Genomic DNA, 20,061 nt, shown 5'->3' on the forward strand with positions numbered 1-20,061 from the left:
TTTCTGATCTATACCTACTAATGGACCTACTACCTAAGTACTCTCTGTGGAACTGGAGGCAAACAGTCTAGCTTATGCTGGAGACACGCAGAGACCTGCACACATTGCTGCAGTCTGTCATTCGTAGTTTATGGGCTGAAGTAACGACAGATACAATGACAAAGTGTGGTGTAATGGTCCCCACTGCTCCCACTAGCAACAAACGGCATCAGAGTGAACTACTGAGCAGTCACTGAAGGAAGGAAACGTAATGGAGTGTGTCAGCAAGAGAGAGCAGGAGAGGAAAACTTTAATTACCTGCAATTAGAAAGTGAATCCATCTTTGAAAGTGGTAGAGAGACGCAGATTATGGAGTTGAAATTTTTACTTGTTTGATGGACTGTTGCTTGTGATCATGGACATTTATGGTGATTTTTTTTAGTGTTTTTATTGGTTATGTACAGTACAGACCAAAAGTTTGGACACACTTCCCCATTTGTTTGAATGAGGTGTGTCCAAACTTTTGGTCTGTACTGTTAGGGCTGTTCGATTAATCGATTTTAAATCGTAATCGCGATTATGTAATTAGAACGATGTTAGAACGTGAAACTCGTAAAATCGATTTTTCACTTTTTTTATTTTTATTTTTTTACCTTGTCTGCACACATATTAATGATTGATACCATATTAATGATTGATGGAAATACCTCTCAATACCTGCGACAAGTGCCCCATCGGAGAGGCTCTTTAGTGTAGGAGGGGGCGTTGTAATGTGCCACCGGGTAGACCGGCTCGTGTTCCTTGCAAAAAACTTGCAAATGTGAATAGCAAATGTAATGACTGACATTACACACCTCTACCTCCTTCATGGGTTGTATTATTATTTAGCATGCAAAGACCCAGTTTAGTTTAATTAGAAAATGTCTTGTTTTATTTAATTGGAAATATAACTTACTGTATGTTTGCAAGTGCTGATTTGCTGATTTTTTTTTTTTTTCAGAGATAAAACTTTACATTTTATTATATTTTTTAAAACTTTTTTTCAACTTATTTTACAGAGTTTTGCACTTTATTCATTAATTTTTGGTTTAATAAGAGCAAAGTTTGCACTTAAAGCCCAATGGGGCAAATGTTCAATAAAAAAACAGCATATTTGAAATAATTTCTTTGCCTTTTGTCAATTCACGAAATAATCGTAATCGAAAATCGGATTTTGAGAGAAAAAAATCGAGATTTTATTTTTGGGCAAAATCGAACAGCCCTATGTACTGTATGTTTCCATTTAGCAGCTTGATTGAGAAAGGTGGAACATCATTGATGTTTAATTTCGTCAGTCATTTTCACCGGCATGACTGAAGGAAGTTGTGAGAAACATAAAAGCTGAAAGGCCCAGTGCCCAATTGACTGAATGCCGTTTCAAGTCTGGAAAAATGTGTTATAACAGTCATGATAGGTAGCAGGAAAAAATGGAGGCAAAATAAAACCTGCAGATATGCCAAATATTTTAGCTTCATCTTGACGTAATGTGTTTGGAGTTTTTTGTGGCTCTGCCATGGAAACTCCAACAAGCCCTGACGTGGATGTGTGCCATTGTTTTCAGTTGTGGACTATGCTCTGTCTACCAGAAACTCTTCTCCTGAACCCCCTGCGATTGGCTATTTGACCCTCTTTATGGCTTATTTACATCTGTTTCTGATAGGCCATCACTCCCAGTCATGCCTTTCTTGCCCTGGGAAGCAAATTAAAGTGGAAGGTTGTAAAACCAGGAGTCAGATTACTGCTGGATCGGGAGCCAGTAAAATACAGGGGAGGTGGCACCTTTTGTAAGACAGATTCCTGTTGTGCACTAGAAGATCTTTTATCTGTGTGTTTTTAGCTGTTGGGCTGGGAGTAAGAGACACTGTAATGTGATAGATGTCTTGTTAACTCCGTTCCACCCGGCGTCTTGTCTGTGCATGTTTTTGAAGGCATCCCAAAGTTTTTCTCCTGTTGTTCTCAGCTACACTGCATGCCTTCCTCCTCTCCTTCCTCTGTTAAATACACTCTCCCAGAGTCACAGGAGGTTAGGACTATGGTTATGGATGTATACAGCTGCGCCGTGATACTTTTTTACTGCTTTATAAAACTGAAGGATTAGCTTTCTGACCGTCTATTAAATTCCCTCGGTGCACTCTTACACCGGGAACAGGAACAGCTTTCCTGTCATTCAGGATACACACTCACACAGTATTCCGGACATCATGCCTCTGGGATCTCACTGTGGGAAACTTTGAGGGGGAGTGTTCAAAGCTGGAGAAACACTCCAAGCTTGTGGGACTGGACTCAGGGCATTTAACAGAAGTGGATGTTTGATGGTTTAATCCGCTCTTTTGGCTGTAGGAAATGCTTTCACAGTGGAGTGGATCCACACACAACCCATGAGAACTTTGAGTATTTGTAGATTTCTGCAAGGGGACTCTTATATGAAGTTTGTGATATACCGAGCCTGACTCCATGAGAACTTTGCCTGCACTTTATTTGCACTGACACCAGAACAAGAGGGCTTGTTTCCAGTGCCGTATCTAGCTGCTTGGTGGGTGCAGAGTGGCACCATGGCCGGGGTTACCAGGAAGGGATCTGGGAGACCCTCTTACTACTACAGATTCCTGGGCAAATCTCGACTGCAGCGTCAGCGAAGCCGGTCCCGCAGCCGCACCAGACCATCTACCAACAGGGGTAATAAATACTACAACTGCTTTTAAAAGGAAGGAAAAAAAAATCTAGTGCTACAGCTTCAGGTTCAAGAACAAAAGCTGTTTGAATTTGACTTAAACACTGCACTAACTAGTGATTTTTACCATGTTTGTGTCCCCAATTCGCTGGAGGAAGCTCATATTTGTAATGGAATTTGCAGATGTTATCTTTATTCTGTTAAAGCAACACAACATAGAATAGCCCGTTTCCCCTTTCTAAATGTCTATTCTGTTTTCTGTGCTGTTCACATGGGAACTATTCTTTTGCTGACTTTATTTTTAGAGCCACATGGCTAAACTCAATTGTTGTGAATGTGTTTTCTTGCTTATATTTCTATGCTCTTGCATACAGTGAAGTAACAGTTTGCCTTCAGTATTCACACAGTGATGCCGTTTTCACACTTGACGGCTCCCAGTTCAGTGAAGACCTGACGAGTCCCACCCTGCTCAGGCACTATGCCTGCGGGTATTTTTTTGCTTTTAGCAGCTCTGAAAGGCTTTGGGTCAGTTAAGGTAATTTTCTGCACCGCATAACTACTTCTTTTTCTGTTAGTCTATGTCCTCCAGTAATGCCTTAGTTCATTTTTCTGCCTTTTTAGAAGTGCTGCCAATGTTTGAACTGCCAGATTATAGAGATAAGTCTGCCCCAAAGGCTTAACTTAACTTACTTGCCTTGAGAGAAGAGAACTATCACTGAGTCTTTGGCCGAGTGATTTCGTTTTTTTCCAAAGAGAGCAGCTGTAAGATGCCAATGAGTATATCAAGTACAAGACAGTTGCATATCTGTTGTTCCAATGTGGATTTTTATAACTTTGTACATGTGTATACATGTAGGATGTCCAAGAAAACATTGCAGACATACTTCCTCCAGTTCAAATTTCCTCTTGATTGTTCACTTGTGAGTATCTGTAGTTAGTTTCTGTTGTCATAGACAGACAAAGCGCGACATTGGTCATAACACAATGAGAAAGAGAGCCAAATGTGTAGGTGACTGGTTTTGTATGTCTTCACTCTGATGAAAGAGGAGCTTTGAAGTCTCCCCGCTCTATCATTCACTTGTCTAAAGAGTATGCTCATGCACATGGGCATTTAGGCTGGAGTACAAAGATGTGTACGCAAACACACTCAGCCTTGATCTTTGTGGCTCAGTGCAAGCTCCTCTCGCAAAGAAGAAACCTTTCCGCACCGCCTGCATGTCAAAACAGTAACACACAGAAACACGAAAGGACAGACTGCGTCCAGATGAAGGAGAGTTGTCTTAGCAGAGTTAAGAGTATTCCCTTTGAAAATGTTCCTCACGGATTCATATATATATATAAAATATAAATAATACATTTAACAAAAAACATATATCGTTAAAAGGTGCTTTTCTGGTGATTCGAAAAGGAATACACTGATCTTCAAAGGAAACATCAGGTAACATGGTGTACCATAGTTAGGGAGTCTATGGGGGTGTTGTGTTTTGGAGATTGTCTGGATTCTCTCTGCTGCTCTTTTACATGTTTTCCTGGCTAATATATTTGCTTTGTGCATCTTAATGTGCATCAAAAGTAGATTACGGATCCATACATTCAGAAGAGCAAAGCAGAAAGCTGCTCTGTGGGTCCTTGGGGTCGTGAGCATTTTCTTCAGTTGCAGTAATGCAGTGAGAATGTTGTGCAGATGTCCCAGTTGAATCTCAGGGTCCCATTAACCTCAACAAAAGCATTTTTTTGCTTTTTTGCATTTTGATGCTGAATTTACCAAGTTAAAAAGTAGGCAGAAATGTGTTGAACTTAATCTGTTCTAGCAGTTTTCTATTTGACTTGTTCTGCTCTCTGTATCCAGCCCACGCAAAATCAATGACATTCTTCAGTAGCTACCACACTGAAAAGGAATTAATCGGTGTAAACAGCCAATGCACAGCCAGATAATGGTCTTATTTTCAATAATGTATGCTAACTGTTAAGCACCAAACATACATACCATACATGTGTTGAATTTAGCTTTGAAAGTTTTAATTTTCTCCAGGGTTAGTATAAAGTTAAAGAAAGCTAAAAGTAGAGATAAACATTGGTCAAATAACAACAAACGGGGCCTCAAATTATTAAATTATTGCTCAACATCTTCTGCAAATAAGTAATTTCTCATCAAACTATTTAATTCTGTGATTATATATCAGATTTTTTCCCACTGTGTAAAATATGTCTTTTTTCTGGACTTTGGGGTCATTTCACATATTGAGTCTTTTATCATTCAGCCATTCTGCTGTAAATAAGCTCTTGTTGCGATTACAGTTCTTTTGCGTGATCCAGTTTCAGCCGAACTTTCATCATCAGACACCCTAAGATTTAGTATGCAGAGATGTTCTTGCAAGGTGATTGGGAAAAAAAAGCCAAGTCATTACCCCTCCACCCCACTGCTTGAAAGCTGCTGTGACATGTTTACACTGATATGCTGCGTTTTTGGTTGTTGCCAAACCGTCGCCTTTCCAAAATTACACTCTTCCAGAAATCTTGTAATTTATTCAGATGCAACTTTGCCAACCTGCACCTTGTTTGCCATGGCCAGGCTTTCTCAAGCCAAACCCTTTGAACAAGGCACATTTGTTCAGCAATTATCTCAAAATGCTGTAATCAACTTTAACATTAAACTTACTAACTAAGGCTTGAAGAGTCGGAGATATACCGCACTCAATAATACTTCATATGTTTTTCACCTGATGATGTATTTACCCAATTGCAAGACCTCAAGCTTTGGAAAGGAGGTTGTACTTTTGTTCACAGGACCTCATATTAACATATTTATATTGAAATGTGGAGTTCCATCTAGGAATGGGCGATATTTTACCGTTCACAATATACCGTCAAAAAAATTCCCCACGGTAAGAATTTGTCATCTCAAGGAAGGAAGGAAGGAAGGAAGGAAGGAAGGAAGGAAGGAAGGAAGGAAGGAAGGAAGGAAGGAAGGAAGGAAGGAAGGAAGGAAGGAAGGAAGGAAGGAAGGAAGGAAGGAAGGAAGGAAGGAAGGAAGGAAGGAAGGAAGGAAGGAAGGAAGGAAGGAAGGAAGGAAGGAAGGAAGGAAGGAAGGAAGGAAGGAAGGAAGGAAGGAAGGAAGGAAGGAAGGAAGGAAGGAAGGAAGGAAGGAAGGAAGGAAGGAAGGAAGGAAGGAAGGAAGGAAGGAAGGAAGGAAGGAAGGAAGGAAGGAAGGAAGGAAGGAAGGAAGGAAGGAAGGAAGGAAGGAAGGAAGGAAGGAAGGAAGGAAGGAAGGAAGGAAGGAAGGAAGGAAGGAAGGAAGGAAGGAAGGAAGGAAGGAAGGAAGGAAGGAAGGAAGGAAGGAAGGAAGGAAGGAAGGAAGGAAGGAAGGAAGGAAGGAAGGAAGGAAGGAAGGAAGGAAGGAAGGAAGGAAGGAAGGAAGGAAGGAAGGAAGGAAGGAAGGAAGGAAGGAAGGAAGGAAGGAAGGAAGGAAGGAAGGAAGGAAGGAAGGAAGGAAGGAAGGAAGGAAGGAAGGAAGGAAGGAAGGAAGGAAGGAAGGAAGGAAGGAAGGAAGGAAGGAAGGAAGGAAGGAAGGAAGGAAGGAAGGAAGGAAGGAAGGAAGGGGTTTTTGTGTAACAAACATGGCGGATCTGAGTCATGGCAGTTTTGCAGTACAGGTGAACTCATTTAATTGTTTTTTTATTCAATTTAATTGGTGTAGTTTAGTAGCATCTAGTATTCTTTTAGAGCAGTGTTTTGGGGGCTCCAAAGACTGAATGTGGTGATAGATTTATAGATAGAAAGGTGGAGTTGAATTGTTTTTTTTTTTATCGTAATTTTTATCGTTATCAGGATAAATGCCAGAAATTATCGTGATACATTTTTTAGTCCATACCGCCCATCCTTAGTTCCATCTCATTCTGCATAGAGAATCCATTGAAATTAGTTTTGCGTTGAGAAAATGGAAGTTTCCTAAGTTCTACTAGCCTGAAGCACGATGATACAATACTGAGCTGTGTGCCATATGAGAACCCCCCAGAGCACGGTATAAAAACAGTTTTTGTCCACACCTCAGCCCCAAACACATCCGCGTCTCTATCATGAGGAAGCTGCTGCACCCTCTCTTGATGAATGCACTGCCTCTGTCACAGATCAGATTGCATGAGCTCATGTGTTTTTGTTTTCACGGCATGTGCATATATGCACATTGTTATCTGTGAATGGAAAATCTTGTCTCAGCTGGCCTCTCGCCCACATCGCTATAAATCTGTGTCTCCATCTTTGCCATGGCTGGTGACGTGGACATGCAAAATTACTGTTCACCTCACAGAGAGAATTGCAGCCAGGTAGCCTCATCTAATCTCATCTAACTTTTTGCACTGTGTGATGTCAAAACCTTGAGCCCACATTGTCCCCTGATTAAAATACTGTCAGGATATCATAAAAGAACTGACATTACCACATTACTGTACATGGTTATATGGAAAAGTTCTGTTACATGTAGGCCTGTCGATGCTTACCGCTGTATCTACTGCCTCCAGCAGTAGATACAGCAAGTCAGCGTTTTACCTCTCTTGGAAAATAGTTTGACATTGCATTTTTTTCTTCCATGTATGTCAGTTTTTTTTCCTGATAACCTACATGTTCTTTAAAACAGACAAAGCATGTCCTGGAAACTGTGTAACACCAGACGTGTGTCACTGTCCTTCTGGATTGCATTTATTTCCTCTCTTTAAAGATATCATTGTTTTCTGATATCTCTCTTAACCCCCATCCTGCCCCAATATCTATCTATTTTTACTTCTGGCAATTCAGTCTTAAAACTTAAAACTAAACCTGTTTTCTTGCTAAACTTTAGAGCAGTGATTCTTAACCATAGGGCCGCGGCCCACACTTGGGCCGCGAGCGCCATCTAGTGGGCCGCCAAAAAAAATTCAGTTTTGTACGTGTGGGCCGCGAGGGCCGCGGGACTGCATAGCAACTCCCAACCAAATGAGGAGAAGAAGACACTCAGCTAGCTGTACGTGTAATAGTAAGAGAAATGGTGTGTCTTTACAGAGAAAATCCTTCATTTTGCACAGAGTAGGTTTAGATCCGCCAGGATTAGGGATCGATTACTTGGGTCTGCGCCCAGAGCGAGCGAGCGCGGCGTGATCATTTACCCTGACGCGTCCCCGCGGCCGGGGAGGTCGGCTGAGGCTGCCGCTCGGGCGGTGGGCTCCGTCGTTACTGCTGAAGGATGGTAGATGTAGATGCGTGGGCTGTCGTGTCTGCTGGACTGGACTGTTCGGGCTTTCGAAAAAGCATCGGAAAGTAACTGCTGCAGCGCGACCAGAGAGCTGCGGTGCGGGCTGTGCCCGTCGCAGCTGATCAGGCTCGGATGAACCCGACACACTGAGTCCTGACAACTGATTAATGTAAATAACTTAAAGTAAAATCAAACTAAGTTTTGTCCTCGCTGTATTTTTAAATATGCAACCCGGAATGGACAAATTCATCCTGTTCAGTCTTCCCACTGGGACAAAACCAGTGTCTCATACGTTCAGAGACCGTGGCGTTCAAAGTGCGAAAGTGAAACGCCACTGAAACAAAACACAAAGTTTTTCATCAAACATATCCACTCAAGTCTGAACTGAAGTCACAGAAAAATAAGCTGAGCATCTTAAAACACCCATGTTTGGGTCCAGATACAGCTGTGAAGCAGCTTTCTCCACAGTGAACATAATTAAAACTAAATATCGTTTCAGGCTCATCAATGAGCACATCCACATGCATATGAGAACCTGAACCTGAACCTTAAATTGTTAAGATGTGTTTATATTAATTTAGTATAAAAATGTGTTGAGACAATTAACAAAGAAAAGGGGAAATTCAAACTGCTGGTAGAGACATAAAATAAGATAGCATTTGAAAAATAAAATAAAATCTACTTTATTTTTAAGAGAAAAAAATATGTTTAATTCAAGTTAAACATGTTAATTGGCAAATATGTACTTTTTTTAATATAACAGTCAGATGCAGATGTTGATACAACTATGAGGCTACTTGAATATATATATATATATATATATATATATATATATATATATATATATATATATATATATATATATATATATATATATATATATATATATTATGATGTTCTGGACCTTCGCTTGAGTAAATTTTCTCTAAATGGACCTCTTAAAGTTGAATACCCCTGCTATACAGTGTTTATATTTAATGGGCCCCGGGCCACTCTGTACTGAAAAAATTGGGCCCCAAGGTCAGAAAGGTTAAGAACCCCTGCTTTAGAGGAAGCTAAATCCAATTTGACTCTTATTTCTCACCCAATAGTAATTTTGTTGTTAGTCCTTACTCAGGGTAGCACTGTGTCTTGGTGGTTTTCGCAATTGTCTCACATCTAGAAGGTTCAAATTTCAGCTGGGTCATTTATGTCTGGAGTTTGCATGTTCTCCCCGTAATTGTGTGGATTTTCTCTGATTACTGTAGTTTCCTGCCACGGTCTGATAACATGTGCGTGAGGCTTACTGATGATTCTAAACTATCTGTATGAGTGACTGAGCGTGTGTGTTTGCTCATCTATATGTGGCCCTGTGGTGGACTGGTGATTTGTCCGGTGTTTACCTCAACCTTTTGCCCAAACAGAGCTCAGCGGACTATTTTGCCACTGAATAGGAAGAATTGGATGTAGATGATAGATGGATGGGTTATTTACTTTAATAAAAAAATGTTATCTTCATTACTCACACAGCTCAAAATATCCCTGTGAAGACAAGACTTTGTGTTCATTAAACACAAATGGCCTTCCTGCCAATGAGTGACGTGAAGTGATTCCTACAATAGCTTATTATGCCAGAGGTTTATATGAAAAAAGAAAGTTTGGGGAGTAGGGTTATATCCTATAATTTAAAAAATGACAAGAAAGTGAACAAAAACTTTAATTTAGAAAGACCAGAACATCTCACTCCTCCTCAGGTATCAGAGCATAAACATCAGTGAGAAGTGACAGTTATTTATTCCATAAATGTTCTGTTGTCTTTCTCATATTCACCTATTAACTGCCAGAGAAAGTTTAAGCTTCTTAAGCTTCTTAAGAGTTATGTTTTATTAATTCCTAAAGGGAAATTATGTTGCAGTTTTTGTTGTTTTGTTGTTTTTGTGTGGGAGACAATATATTAGGCTGTTGTTGTGGGTTATGCATGCTTGTGCCAGAGCTGGAATCCATCCATCCATCCATCCATCCATCCATCCATCCATCCATCCATCCATCCATCCATCCATCCATTAGGGATGGGCGGTATGGACTAAAAAATGTATCACGATCATTTCTGGCATTTATCCTGATAACGATAAAAATGACGATAAAAAAACCTAAACTAACTGAACTACACCAATTGAATTGATAAAAACCAATTAAATTAGTACACCTGTACTGCAAAACTTCTTTCTTTCTTTCTTTCTTTCTTTCTTTCTTTCTTTCTTTCTTTCTTTCTTTCTTTCTTTCTTTCTTTCTTTCTTTCTTTCTTTCTTTCTTTCTTTCTTTCTTTCTTTCTTTCTTTCTTTCTTTCTTTCTTTCTTTCTTCCTTCCTTCTTTTTCCCTTCCTTCTTCCTTCCTTCCTTCCTTCCTCCCTCCCTTCTTCCTCCCTCCCTTCTTCCTTCCTTCCTTCCTTCCTTCCTTCTTCCCTCCCTTCCCTTCTTCCTTCCTTCCTTCCTTCCTTCCTTCCTTCCTTCCTTCCTTCCTTCCTTCCTTCCTTCTTCCTTCCTTCCCTCCTTTCTTCCTTATTTTTTCCTTCCTTCCTTCCTTCTTCCCTCCCTTCCCTTCTTCCTTCCTTCCTTCTTTTTCCCTTCCTTCCTTCCTTCCTTCCTTCCTTTCTTCCTTCCTTCCTTCCTTCCTTCCTTTCTTCCTTCTTTTTCCCTTCCTTCCTTCCTTCCTTCTTCCCTCCCTTCCCTTCTTCCTTCCTTCCTTCCTTCCTTCCTTCTTCCTTCCTTCCCTCCTTTCTTCCTTATTTCTTCCTTCCTTCCTTCTTTCCTTCCTTCCTTCCTTCCTTCCTTCCTTCCTTCCTTCCTTCCTTCCATAAATCAGCTTTACACAAAAACGTAATCAACAGGAATTTATCGTTTTTACCGCGAGATGACAAATTCTTACCGTGGGGAATTTCTTTGACGGTTTATCGTGAACGGTCGCCCATTCCTACCATCCATCCATCCATCGTAACCAGTTGAGCTTCTATACCAGCCCTCTTGCAGCAAAACACAGAAGGAGCTAAGTTTCCTCTAAAAGTCTGGCGTGTGTCCTGATATGGACACCCTAGATCTCCAATCTAGTTTGTAGTCCTGTTGAACACCAATGACCTATAGACCTCCATCACCACAATTGTTTGAAATATGTCACAGTTGCCTGAATCAGAAATTTTCTTAACAGAATGGAAGAAGCTACTACTATTATTTAACAGTCAAAACATTTGCAGTACTCAGACACATGTCAGTGATGCATGCTCCCGACATTGTCTGTAATTATAGCCTCGATGGGTCACTAACGAGAAGCACTTGTTATCAACATTGCTGCGTCAACCAATGTTTTGTCAGACTGATTACAGTGTGGTAGTCTGAGATTCATCCCTGCGTGCGTGCGTGCGTGTGTCGATGGAAAGTGAGGACAGATTTCAGGAAACATAGTCAATCTCACTTACGCTTCAACAAAAGGAGAATGGCAACAGGTCTGCAGTTGTGATTTCTGTCTTCTCAGTGTTTGTTTGCTAGGGCAGTGTTTTTGAGGTAAGTGGTTAGGGTTGCAAAATTCCGGGAATTTTCAAAGTTGGAAACTTTCCATGGGAATTAACGGGAATATATGGGAATTAACAGGAATAAATGGGAATTAACGGGAATTAACGGGAATAAATAAGAAATTTACAGAATTGAAGGTTGGCCCTTAACAGGGAACTTAAATATAGTTGGGGGAAATATATTGTAGCATAGTCTTGGCTAAAACAACCAGATTTAATGCAAGTACACTCCTCAATCACATGCACACAGCACATTGCTTACTGCAGAGCTATTGAGGCCACGCCCCCTACAGGCACTGTGCATTCCTCCATCACTTGCACAGGTGATTTCTTGAAGCCTGGAGGCCACACATTTGAGCTCAAAGCACAAGACTATTGAAGCCACACATTTGAGCCCACGGACTATATAAAGTCAAGTAAGTTTTGATAATATTATGGGGTAAATATATTTGATCTATAATGGTATTAATGTTTAACTTGCAAATATTAAATAAAAATGTATTAACACAGTAGCTAGCTAGCTGGTAAGTTAGGTGCTAAATGAAAGCTATTTTTCATTTCATTGACCATTTAAGAGGCTAGCTTAATATGGTGGTAGCTACCTCAAATTTTATGCTGTTTTTTCTGACTCCAGCAAGACGGTTTTCTGTAACCATTGGACCATGGATATCTGCTTATGACAAAATAAATATTTACATTTATGTTTGGATATGATACAGTTTGTTTAAATTACCCCCAATTTCCAGTTATTCCCATAAATTCCCAATAATTCCCATAAATTCCCATAATTCCCACAATTCCCATGGAAAGTTTCCAATTTGGAATATTTCCAAAATTCCCCACCTTAACTTCCCATGGAAAGTTTCCGGAAAGTTTCCGGAAGTTTACCGGAAATTTTCCACCCCTTTGCAACCCTATAAGTGGTGCTATGTTGAGATTTCAACGTCATTATAGATCGAATCATTTTTCTTTCTTCTTCTGAAAAAGATAAGTATTTGATAGGGGTGGGTTAAAAATATCGATATATCGATATGCATGTGTAGGAACGATTATCGATACATAAATCCAAGTATCGATTTAAATTTTTTTTTTTTTTTTTTTTTTTTTAAATCCAGATTTTTTTCCCCCCATTTTATCACCCAGTGCTCCTACCTAAGTCAGTCCTGGGCATTGCTCCATCTACCAACCCCGGGAGGCCCTGCACTGAGCTCAAGTCTCCTCCTTACTTGAGGAGTGAGCAGGCAGCTTCTTTTCACCAGGCAGGGTGGGGTTTCTCTGGCTGGACGTGGCGCGTGGAAGGATCATGTTATTCCCTTATTGTAACCAGAATATCGATATCGAATCGTATCGTATCGGAAATCGTATCGTCTTGGGACCTAGTGTATCGGAATCGTATCGTATCGGGAGGTCAGTGATGATACCCAGCTCTAGTATTTGATGCAGTTTAGCATTTAGATCCTGAGGATCCTCTTTGAGATTAAGCCTCATTCTTTGACCAGTTTGACTAAAGGTTCTGCACAAATATAAATTTAGAGTCTGGTTAAAAGACTATAAAGTATTCTGGATGTATTAAAAAGAGTTAATATGCAGTAAAAGTATTTCCACATGGTGTGTTAAAGAATTAAAAGTGAGAATGTGATTAATGACCCTTCTGTGTTGAAAACGGAGGGTTAAAACCGGGGGAAGGGGCAGTTAAATATATCAATGAAACTGTGAAAGCAGCAGAACTCTCTTCTTCATCTCAATGTTTAACCTGGGATAACTCCATGATCTCAGTCTAATCTCTGGAGTCTGTGTCTTTGCCTCCTCTTCTTTTTCTTTCAGCTCAGAGACTCAGGGAGAAGGCCCAGATGGCATAGTGAGTTTAAACACCCGAAAGAGTTCAATAACAGGGCGACAGGTGCAAGCTAATTCCCCTTAATCCATGGATATCAACTCAGATTACATGCCAGAGCGGTAGAAATATTTTGGAGAAATAGCTGTAGAACTAGAGAAAAGAATTGGTTCTATGGATCCAAAGTTGCCACAACACATCCATAAACTATTCATCAACGTGAAGTGTAATGGAGGTCAAACACACGCTGACAATGCAACACAATGAAATCAGCTTTTATTGCCACTTTTGATGCTTTTAGATTTTAAATTTTACATTTATATACTACCACAGTGGATCTGAAATAAAACAGATCAATTATGTTTTATCTTACTTTTTAAAACATGTCTTTTATCCATGCTTTTATGTTATACTTGTGATTTTAGAACTGCTTGTATGTTGGTGAGCCAAAGACAATTTTCCGCCCTAGTGGACAATAAAGAATTATTCTATTCTATCAAAGCGTAGCCCTTTAGCTTTGAGTCAGAAGATTTCATTAGAAAATAAGTAATTTACCATTTAGGATTTAAAGCAGCACAATGTAACTTTCAGCTTTTCTGAGTTTGGCGGCATCTTTTGGACAAAAGCGGTAGTGTTTTACCAGAAAGAACACTACGTTTCCCATGAGCACCAGCGCGTACTGCCGGAAAGATCCTGTCCCATCGCTGCATTTGTTTTGAGAGAAGACGGGATGCTTTTCTGTTTCACCAAGTGAACAGACGGAACGCAAAAAAAAAAGATGTTAAACTGCTGGAAAGGAACTGGAATTTACCGGGATACCTTAAACAAGGAAGCCAGGGAGCGGTATATGGAGAAAATAATGATTATTAACGGTCTGGATCCATATGAAATCCCTACTGAAGAGCCATGTGTTTCAATAAATTTGTATAATAGTACAACATACAGTACATGTTTTGTATCCCTCTTACTTCTTTTCTTTTTTTTGACTGCTATATTATGCGGAAGAGGCTCCGAGGCGTGAGCAATATTTTGTTTTCCTCGTGAGATAATTTTTTTCCTCTGCAGCTACAAATAAGAATTAATATTTTTTCCTCAACAAACTAGTTTTATCTGAAGATTGGGGTTAATAACACCGCAGAGAGCTGGCCAGCAACTGCGTTTAGCTGGAGAAGTTGGGAATAAAACCCGTGTTTTGATCCGACCCCGGTCTGTGTGAGTGTTTGTGGTTTAAGGCTGTTTATGGTTCTGCGTTAAATCGACGCAGAGCCTACGGAGTAGGGTACGCGGCGACACGCACCGTACGTTGCGCGTCGCCACGTACCCTACGCCGTAGTCCTGCGTCGATTTAACGCAGAACCATAATTCAGGCTTTACTGTGTGGAAGCCGGTGTTTGGTCGTTACAGCCGCGATCCAAAGCGAGCCGACGACTCTTTCACTCTTTTACTCTGTTATATCAGATACTTGGCCTGCGTGGTTCTGCCTCCGAGCAGGAAACCGTTGCTGCTGCTGCAGCCACAACGCAGCAACAGGTTCTGCGGAGCTGTGCTCCACGCCCCGCCCATTTTCGTCTCGATTGCGAATCGGGAAGGAGGGGGAAGTGACGTATGCCGTAAAGCAGTCAAAGTCGTAACGATTTGTAGTTTTTTAGTGTGGCAGGGTTCCTACCATGCTCCTCAAAGTTACATAGTGCCAGTGAAGGCGATACAGACCCCCTCAGACCATGACAGAGGTGTCATTAAACCTGTTGTAAGTTGATGTACCATCACAATGACTCTGGAAATATGATATTAAGGTGGAAAAGTTACGTAGTGTCGCTTTAAAACCATTTTAAGGAAAGTTAATCCTAGTTGCCATACAGCAGTACAAGCAGAGGATTATTTCTTCATTATTTCTGTTTCCATCATAAGAAGTTGTGAACTGTACCAGTTTAAGAATGAATAACACACTGGGTCTTGTACCAAAACCAGTGGTACAAGACTCTTGAGGTGGAGCTAGAACACTGAAATCAGTTGGTTGATACACAAAAAAAATTATCACTTCAGTGTGACATGGAGATAAACACGAGTTGCACTATTTTGAAGTTGTTTTCAAACAAAGACGCAAGAACACAATAATATTTGATGTCATCTAGTCTCATCCTTTCATACGCAGTGTTGGGGCTAACGCATTATTTAGTAACGCATTACAGTAACGCCGTTAGTTTTGCGGTAACAAATACTCGTAGGGATGCCCCGATACCGATATTGGTGTCAGTATCGAGGCCGATACTGCTCTCATATACCGGTACTCGTACTCGTACTCACAAAAAGTCTCCAATACCAAGCACCGATACTTCATTGTTGTTGGAGTTACTGGTTAGTGACTCTAGGGGAAGCTGTTGAGCCGCCCCGTAGCTCCCCGAGTGAGTCTGCAGCCTGGCGGCGGAGCAGCCGCAGAACCGTCCGTGTGAAACAACATAGACAGCCCCATTGTTACATTGCGGTTGGCCACTGGTCGGCTAGGCTTGGCTTGGTGGTGGGAGGAGAGTGGTGCCCGTGGGTGGGACTGGCGGGCAGGATGTCAGCAGTGTGGACATGTTTCGGAGTGGCGGACGACGACGGAGGCAGGGCAGACTGCAGGCTCTCGGCGCGCGGGCCGCGCGCCCCGCGCCCCGGCCCCCCCTCGGCCAGGTGTGTCCACACTGCTGACATCCCGCTTGCATTAATTGTCACTGTCTTGCCTGGGGCGGCGCTGCCAGTCTCACTCGCGGGTGTTGCTCTCTCCTAATCACCACGCTAAGCTTAGCCGACTAGCGGCTAATCGGAATGTAGCAATGGGATTGTTTATGTTCTTCTTCTTCTCTGCTTTATTGGCGGATCTCAACCAACTTTAAGGTGCATACCGCCACCTACTGTACAAGAGTGTGTAACATCATTTCATTTAGCCTGTTTTTTAAATTCTATTTGATTGTTTATGTTGTTTCACACCGACGGCTTCAGGTGAAGCACCACACATGCGCAGTTGATGTACTTGCGATGAGACTAAAGTGCGGAGGAAAGCCCCGCCGGTTGAGTTTTGTTTAAAATTGAATTTCTGTTGCAAATAAAACCTGTCTTCCAATTAATTGCATTTTTCATTGCATTTTTAGCCTAGTTTTTTTTGTGGTAGAAGTATTGAATCGGTACTCGGTATCGGCGAGTACACAAATTAAAATACTCGTACTTGTACTCCGTGTGAATAAAATGGTGTCGGGGCATCCCTACTCAAACGCATTACTTTTTTAATTCAGTAACGCAATTACCGTTACCAAATGGTGCGTTACTCAGTTATTTCTGGCTACAGTGAAGCTTTTTTTCCCCACACGCAGAGACCAGAGGAATTGTAGTGTGTGTGTGTGTGTGTGCATTCAAGAACATGACGGTCATGGCGAGCCAAGAGAAGGCGAGTTTCGCAACGTGGAGATATTGTCATTACAGTAATCCCTGGTTTTTCGCAGGGGTTACGTTCCAAAAAGAACCCGTGATAAGTGAAATTCTTTTTATAATTATTATAGAAGGCTTCAAATTGCGGAGATCAGCACTGCCTCGCACGTAGGCTATTTCACTGCTCTTCTGATGCCGCTGCAGCGTCTTTTTCTTCTAAAGCCGCGATGCAGGTGTGTTTTTTCGATAGAAGAAAATAGTTATGGGTCGTTGTTGTCGCTCTTTTTTCTTCTGGGCAAAAAGATTCTGGGCAAACCGACATGCCACCATGGATTCAATCTGAGACTGTAATGAACGATTCATCAAAGGGCCCCGTTCTTGAGCTACTCGCTGAAGCTCATTGGCCGTTCTCAGCATTGTTGCTAAGCGACCAACGTTATTGACACAGGAAGTGAAGAAGCGGGGAGACTGTTTAGAATGCACAACACGATGCACAATGCAAATCCATACAGTACCTGCTGAAATGAAGGCTAGAGGGGCATTAATGGGAACATTTAAAATAATGTTTTTATTTAAAGTACCTTAAAGTTACTTTTCATAGTAACGCATTACTTTTTGGTCTAAGTAACCGAGTTACTAACTGAGTGACTTTTTAATAAAGTAACTAGTAACGGTAACTAGTTACTATTTTTCAGTAACTAGCACAACACTGTTCATAAGTGAGTTTCCCCTTTGATGTTACTGACTGCATTTGCTTTGTTACATGACTTATGATGTTGCTGTGTTACATAGCAGTTCTTAACTGGGAGTGGAAACGCAGCTAGATTGCGGCTTTCTAAACTGAAACTGATCTTTCACACTCTGGAAATGTGGCAACGTAGACGCGAGTTACAACCTGGAAAGGTCACTTGGCTGCTGTCAAATGCAGCTTTACAGCCCCATTATAGTCTCTGAAATGCATGCACAAAAGGGCCTTATTATCACTTCTTTGCGTTATATCGGTGAGGCGGAAGGTACATTTTAACTAACACCGGCCAATAGGTCAATTTCTGCTTTTTCAGTTGACATTTCAGCTTGCCCATCTGTGCCAACATGAGGTTTCTCATCGCTCGTACAACTCGCTGCAGTTATGGATTCATAGCTTCACGAAATGAATCTGAAAGTAAATGCTTGACAAAGAAAATACTGCAGATAATGCCGTTATCTTTTTTATTATTTTTTAAAGGAAGACAGAATAGCTCATATGGTAGGTAGTATCATATCCTTAGATGTACATATACTATATGATACTATCTTAATCTGCTAAAACCAGTATTATATACAGCTAAAAATGCAAAGAGAAACTCTTAAACTGCTCCAGCCAACCTCTAAAAACAAAACCTCATTTAAAAAAACAATATTATAGAACTGATTTTAAAAAGGGCCGACGTGGCTTTCAGCAACGTTATCAATCGACACCAAGTCAGTCTAAGGTGTTTCCTCCATATCTGTGTCTGCTGGTGGATGTTATTGAAGTGAGAGGGATCTCAGTCTGCACTTACGGAGATGTAGCTGCTCTGTCGGACCTCTCCACAAACACAAACTTCCTCCTTCTGTGCCCCACTTCTTCTCCTCCTGCTCTTCCTCCACCCCTCTTCCTCTGCCTTCCCATAACAAACCGCAGACAAAGGCAAACTTATGTGCCAAACTAAACATGAAGCAGAGCTCTTTTCTCTGGATATCATTCAAACAGGGTCAAATTTAGTTTTTAGGAGTCATTTCACATATATGCACTTTCATGCTTCTTATCGTATTTCCATGTTTAAAGGTATTGTGACATCATTTTTAACATGCTTTTAACACTATTAAAAGTCTTGGCCAACATCCCTCAAATGTGTCTAAAAGAGTGTAACAAGAAAAACTTCACTCTAGTACTCCATTCCTGGCTTTTTATGACAGAGTTTTTTTGCGCCGTGAAAAACGCTTCCTTTTCTCCCTTTCCTGTCAATCATTGCTCCGCTCCTCCTCCAAACCTCCTCCAACCAACCCATACGCTCACAGCGGCGTCGGAGAGTTAAGCCGGGAGCGACAGGTGAAGCATGCACGGAAAAGCAGCAGGGAGAACCACAGCAAACAATCATAAAAATAAAGGCATGCAAGCAGCTGTGTCCCCTTATCTTAAGTCCAGTCAGTGGCCGCGGGTCTTCTTAGCAGTTTTCCTCCGCTGATGAGAACAAAAGAGGCTCTAAACAGCTCCGTGTTAAGCCTCATTTATGGTTCCGCGTTAAATCGACGCAGAGCCTACGCCGTAGGGTTCAGCGTACGGTGCGCGTCGCCGCGTAACCCTACGCCGTAGGCTCTGCGTCGGTGTAACGCGGAACCATAAATCAGCCTTTATGGTGCGCTGGAGAGGAGAGGAGGCAGGGAGCTGGGCGGAGGGGGCGGTGATTTAGCGGGTCTATACGTAACGACCCGCCACCAAACCAGATGCGCCGTTTTTGCATAGTTATGCGGAAAATCCCAGAAAGCACACAATACACTGAATGTTAAAAGTTTGTTGTTTTTTGGGTGTAATTGATGTCAAGACACCCAAGTGTCAAGTGTTTTTCATGTCACAATACCTTTAACAAAGTTAAAGTGAATCCATATTTAATTCTGAGGTTTACTACTGATTTCTGTTTTAATCTGAAGATCATTAGCTCACTTTTGACATGAGTCAGGGATTCTTATGTTTGCTGAAAGTTAAGTGACTGTTGACTGTGTATGCACTAGTGGTTTTGTAGGCTCTTACGCTCTCTCGTGTCCACAGAGTTGCTCTAAAGAGACTGAGCAGCTCCTTTTTAATCATCCCATCATCTCTGCACTGAGTAAATACTGCATCCTCGAGGTCAAAAGTCCACTGCTGTCTTCGCATTTCACTGTTAACACATTTTTGTTGCCATGCACACACAGGAACGCTCTTTGCCTTCTTTCAACACATGCTTTTGGACTGAGCCGTAAAGCTTGAAACCTTGGAACCGTTTGTTCTTTGATGTTCCTCTGCTGTGACCACCGTTACTTGGATCTGGATCTTCAGGGGAAATAGAATTTAAGAAAAATACGACTTTTTGATGTGCCTTAATTCACAATTTATATTCTTTAGAGAAAGAATATTCTTGGAGCTCTGTCAGCCAATCAACACAGATTCTAGCTGCGGTATATTTCAGGAAAAGGCGAAAAAAATTAGGGCAGTCAGATGAGAGGCAGGTTGGTCTGAGAGATATTTTTCACATTTCACTAGACCATGTCTGTCTGTGTGTGTGTTTCAAATCTGACCTGCTTTTACCTTCCTGTCATAACAGAAGAACTGTCTACATTCTCTGCAGCTGCTCCTTTTCCCTCCTGAGGGTACA

At 41.3% G+C, this 20,061-nt stretch overlaps 1 protein-coding gene across 1 annotated transcript in view; it reads left to right on the forward strand.

Annotated features, from left to right (window-relative positions):
* Positions 1–2,041: 2,041 nt before the first annotated feature.
* Positions 2,042–20,061, forward strand: part of dab2ipb (DAB2 interacting protein b) — a 168,718-nt gene continuing 150,698 nt past the window's right edge. The window contains 1 exon segment of the mRNA XM_061733807.1: positions 2,042–2,694. Coding sequence (XP_061589791.1) covers positions 2,571–2,694 — 124 coding nt within the window. The 5' untranslated portion in view covers positions 2,042–2,570.

This window comes from Cololabis saira, chromosome 11 (genome assembly GCF_033807715.1).
Source record: "Cololabis saira isolate AMF1-May2022 chromosome 11, fColSai1.1, whole genome shotgun sequence".
Lineage (NCBI taxonomy): Eukaryota > Metazoa > Chordata > Actinopteri > Beloniformes > Belonidae > Cololabis > Cololabis saira.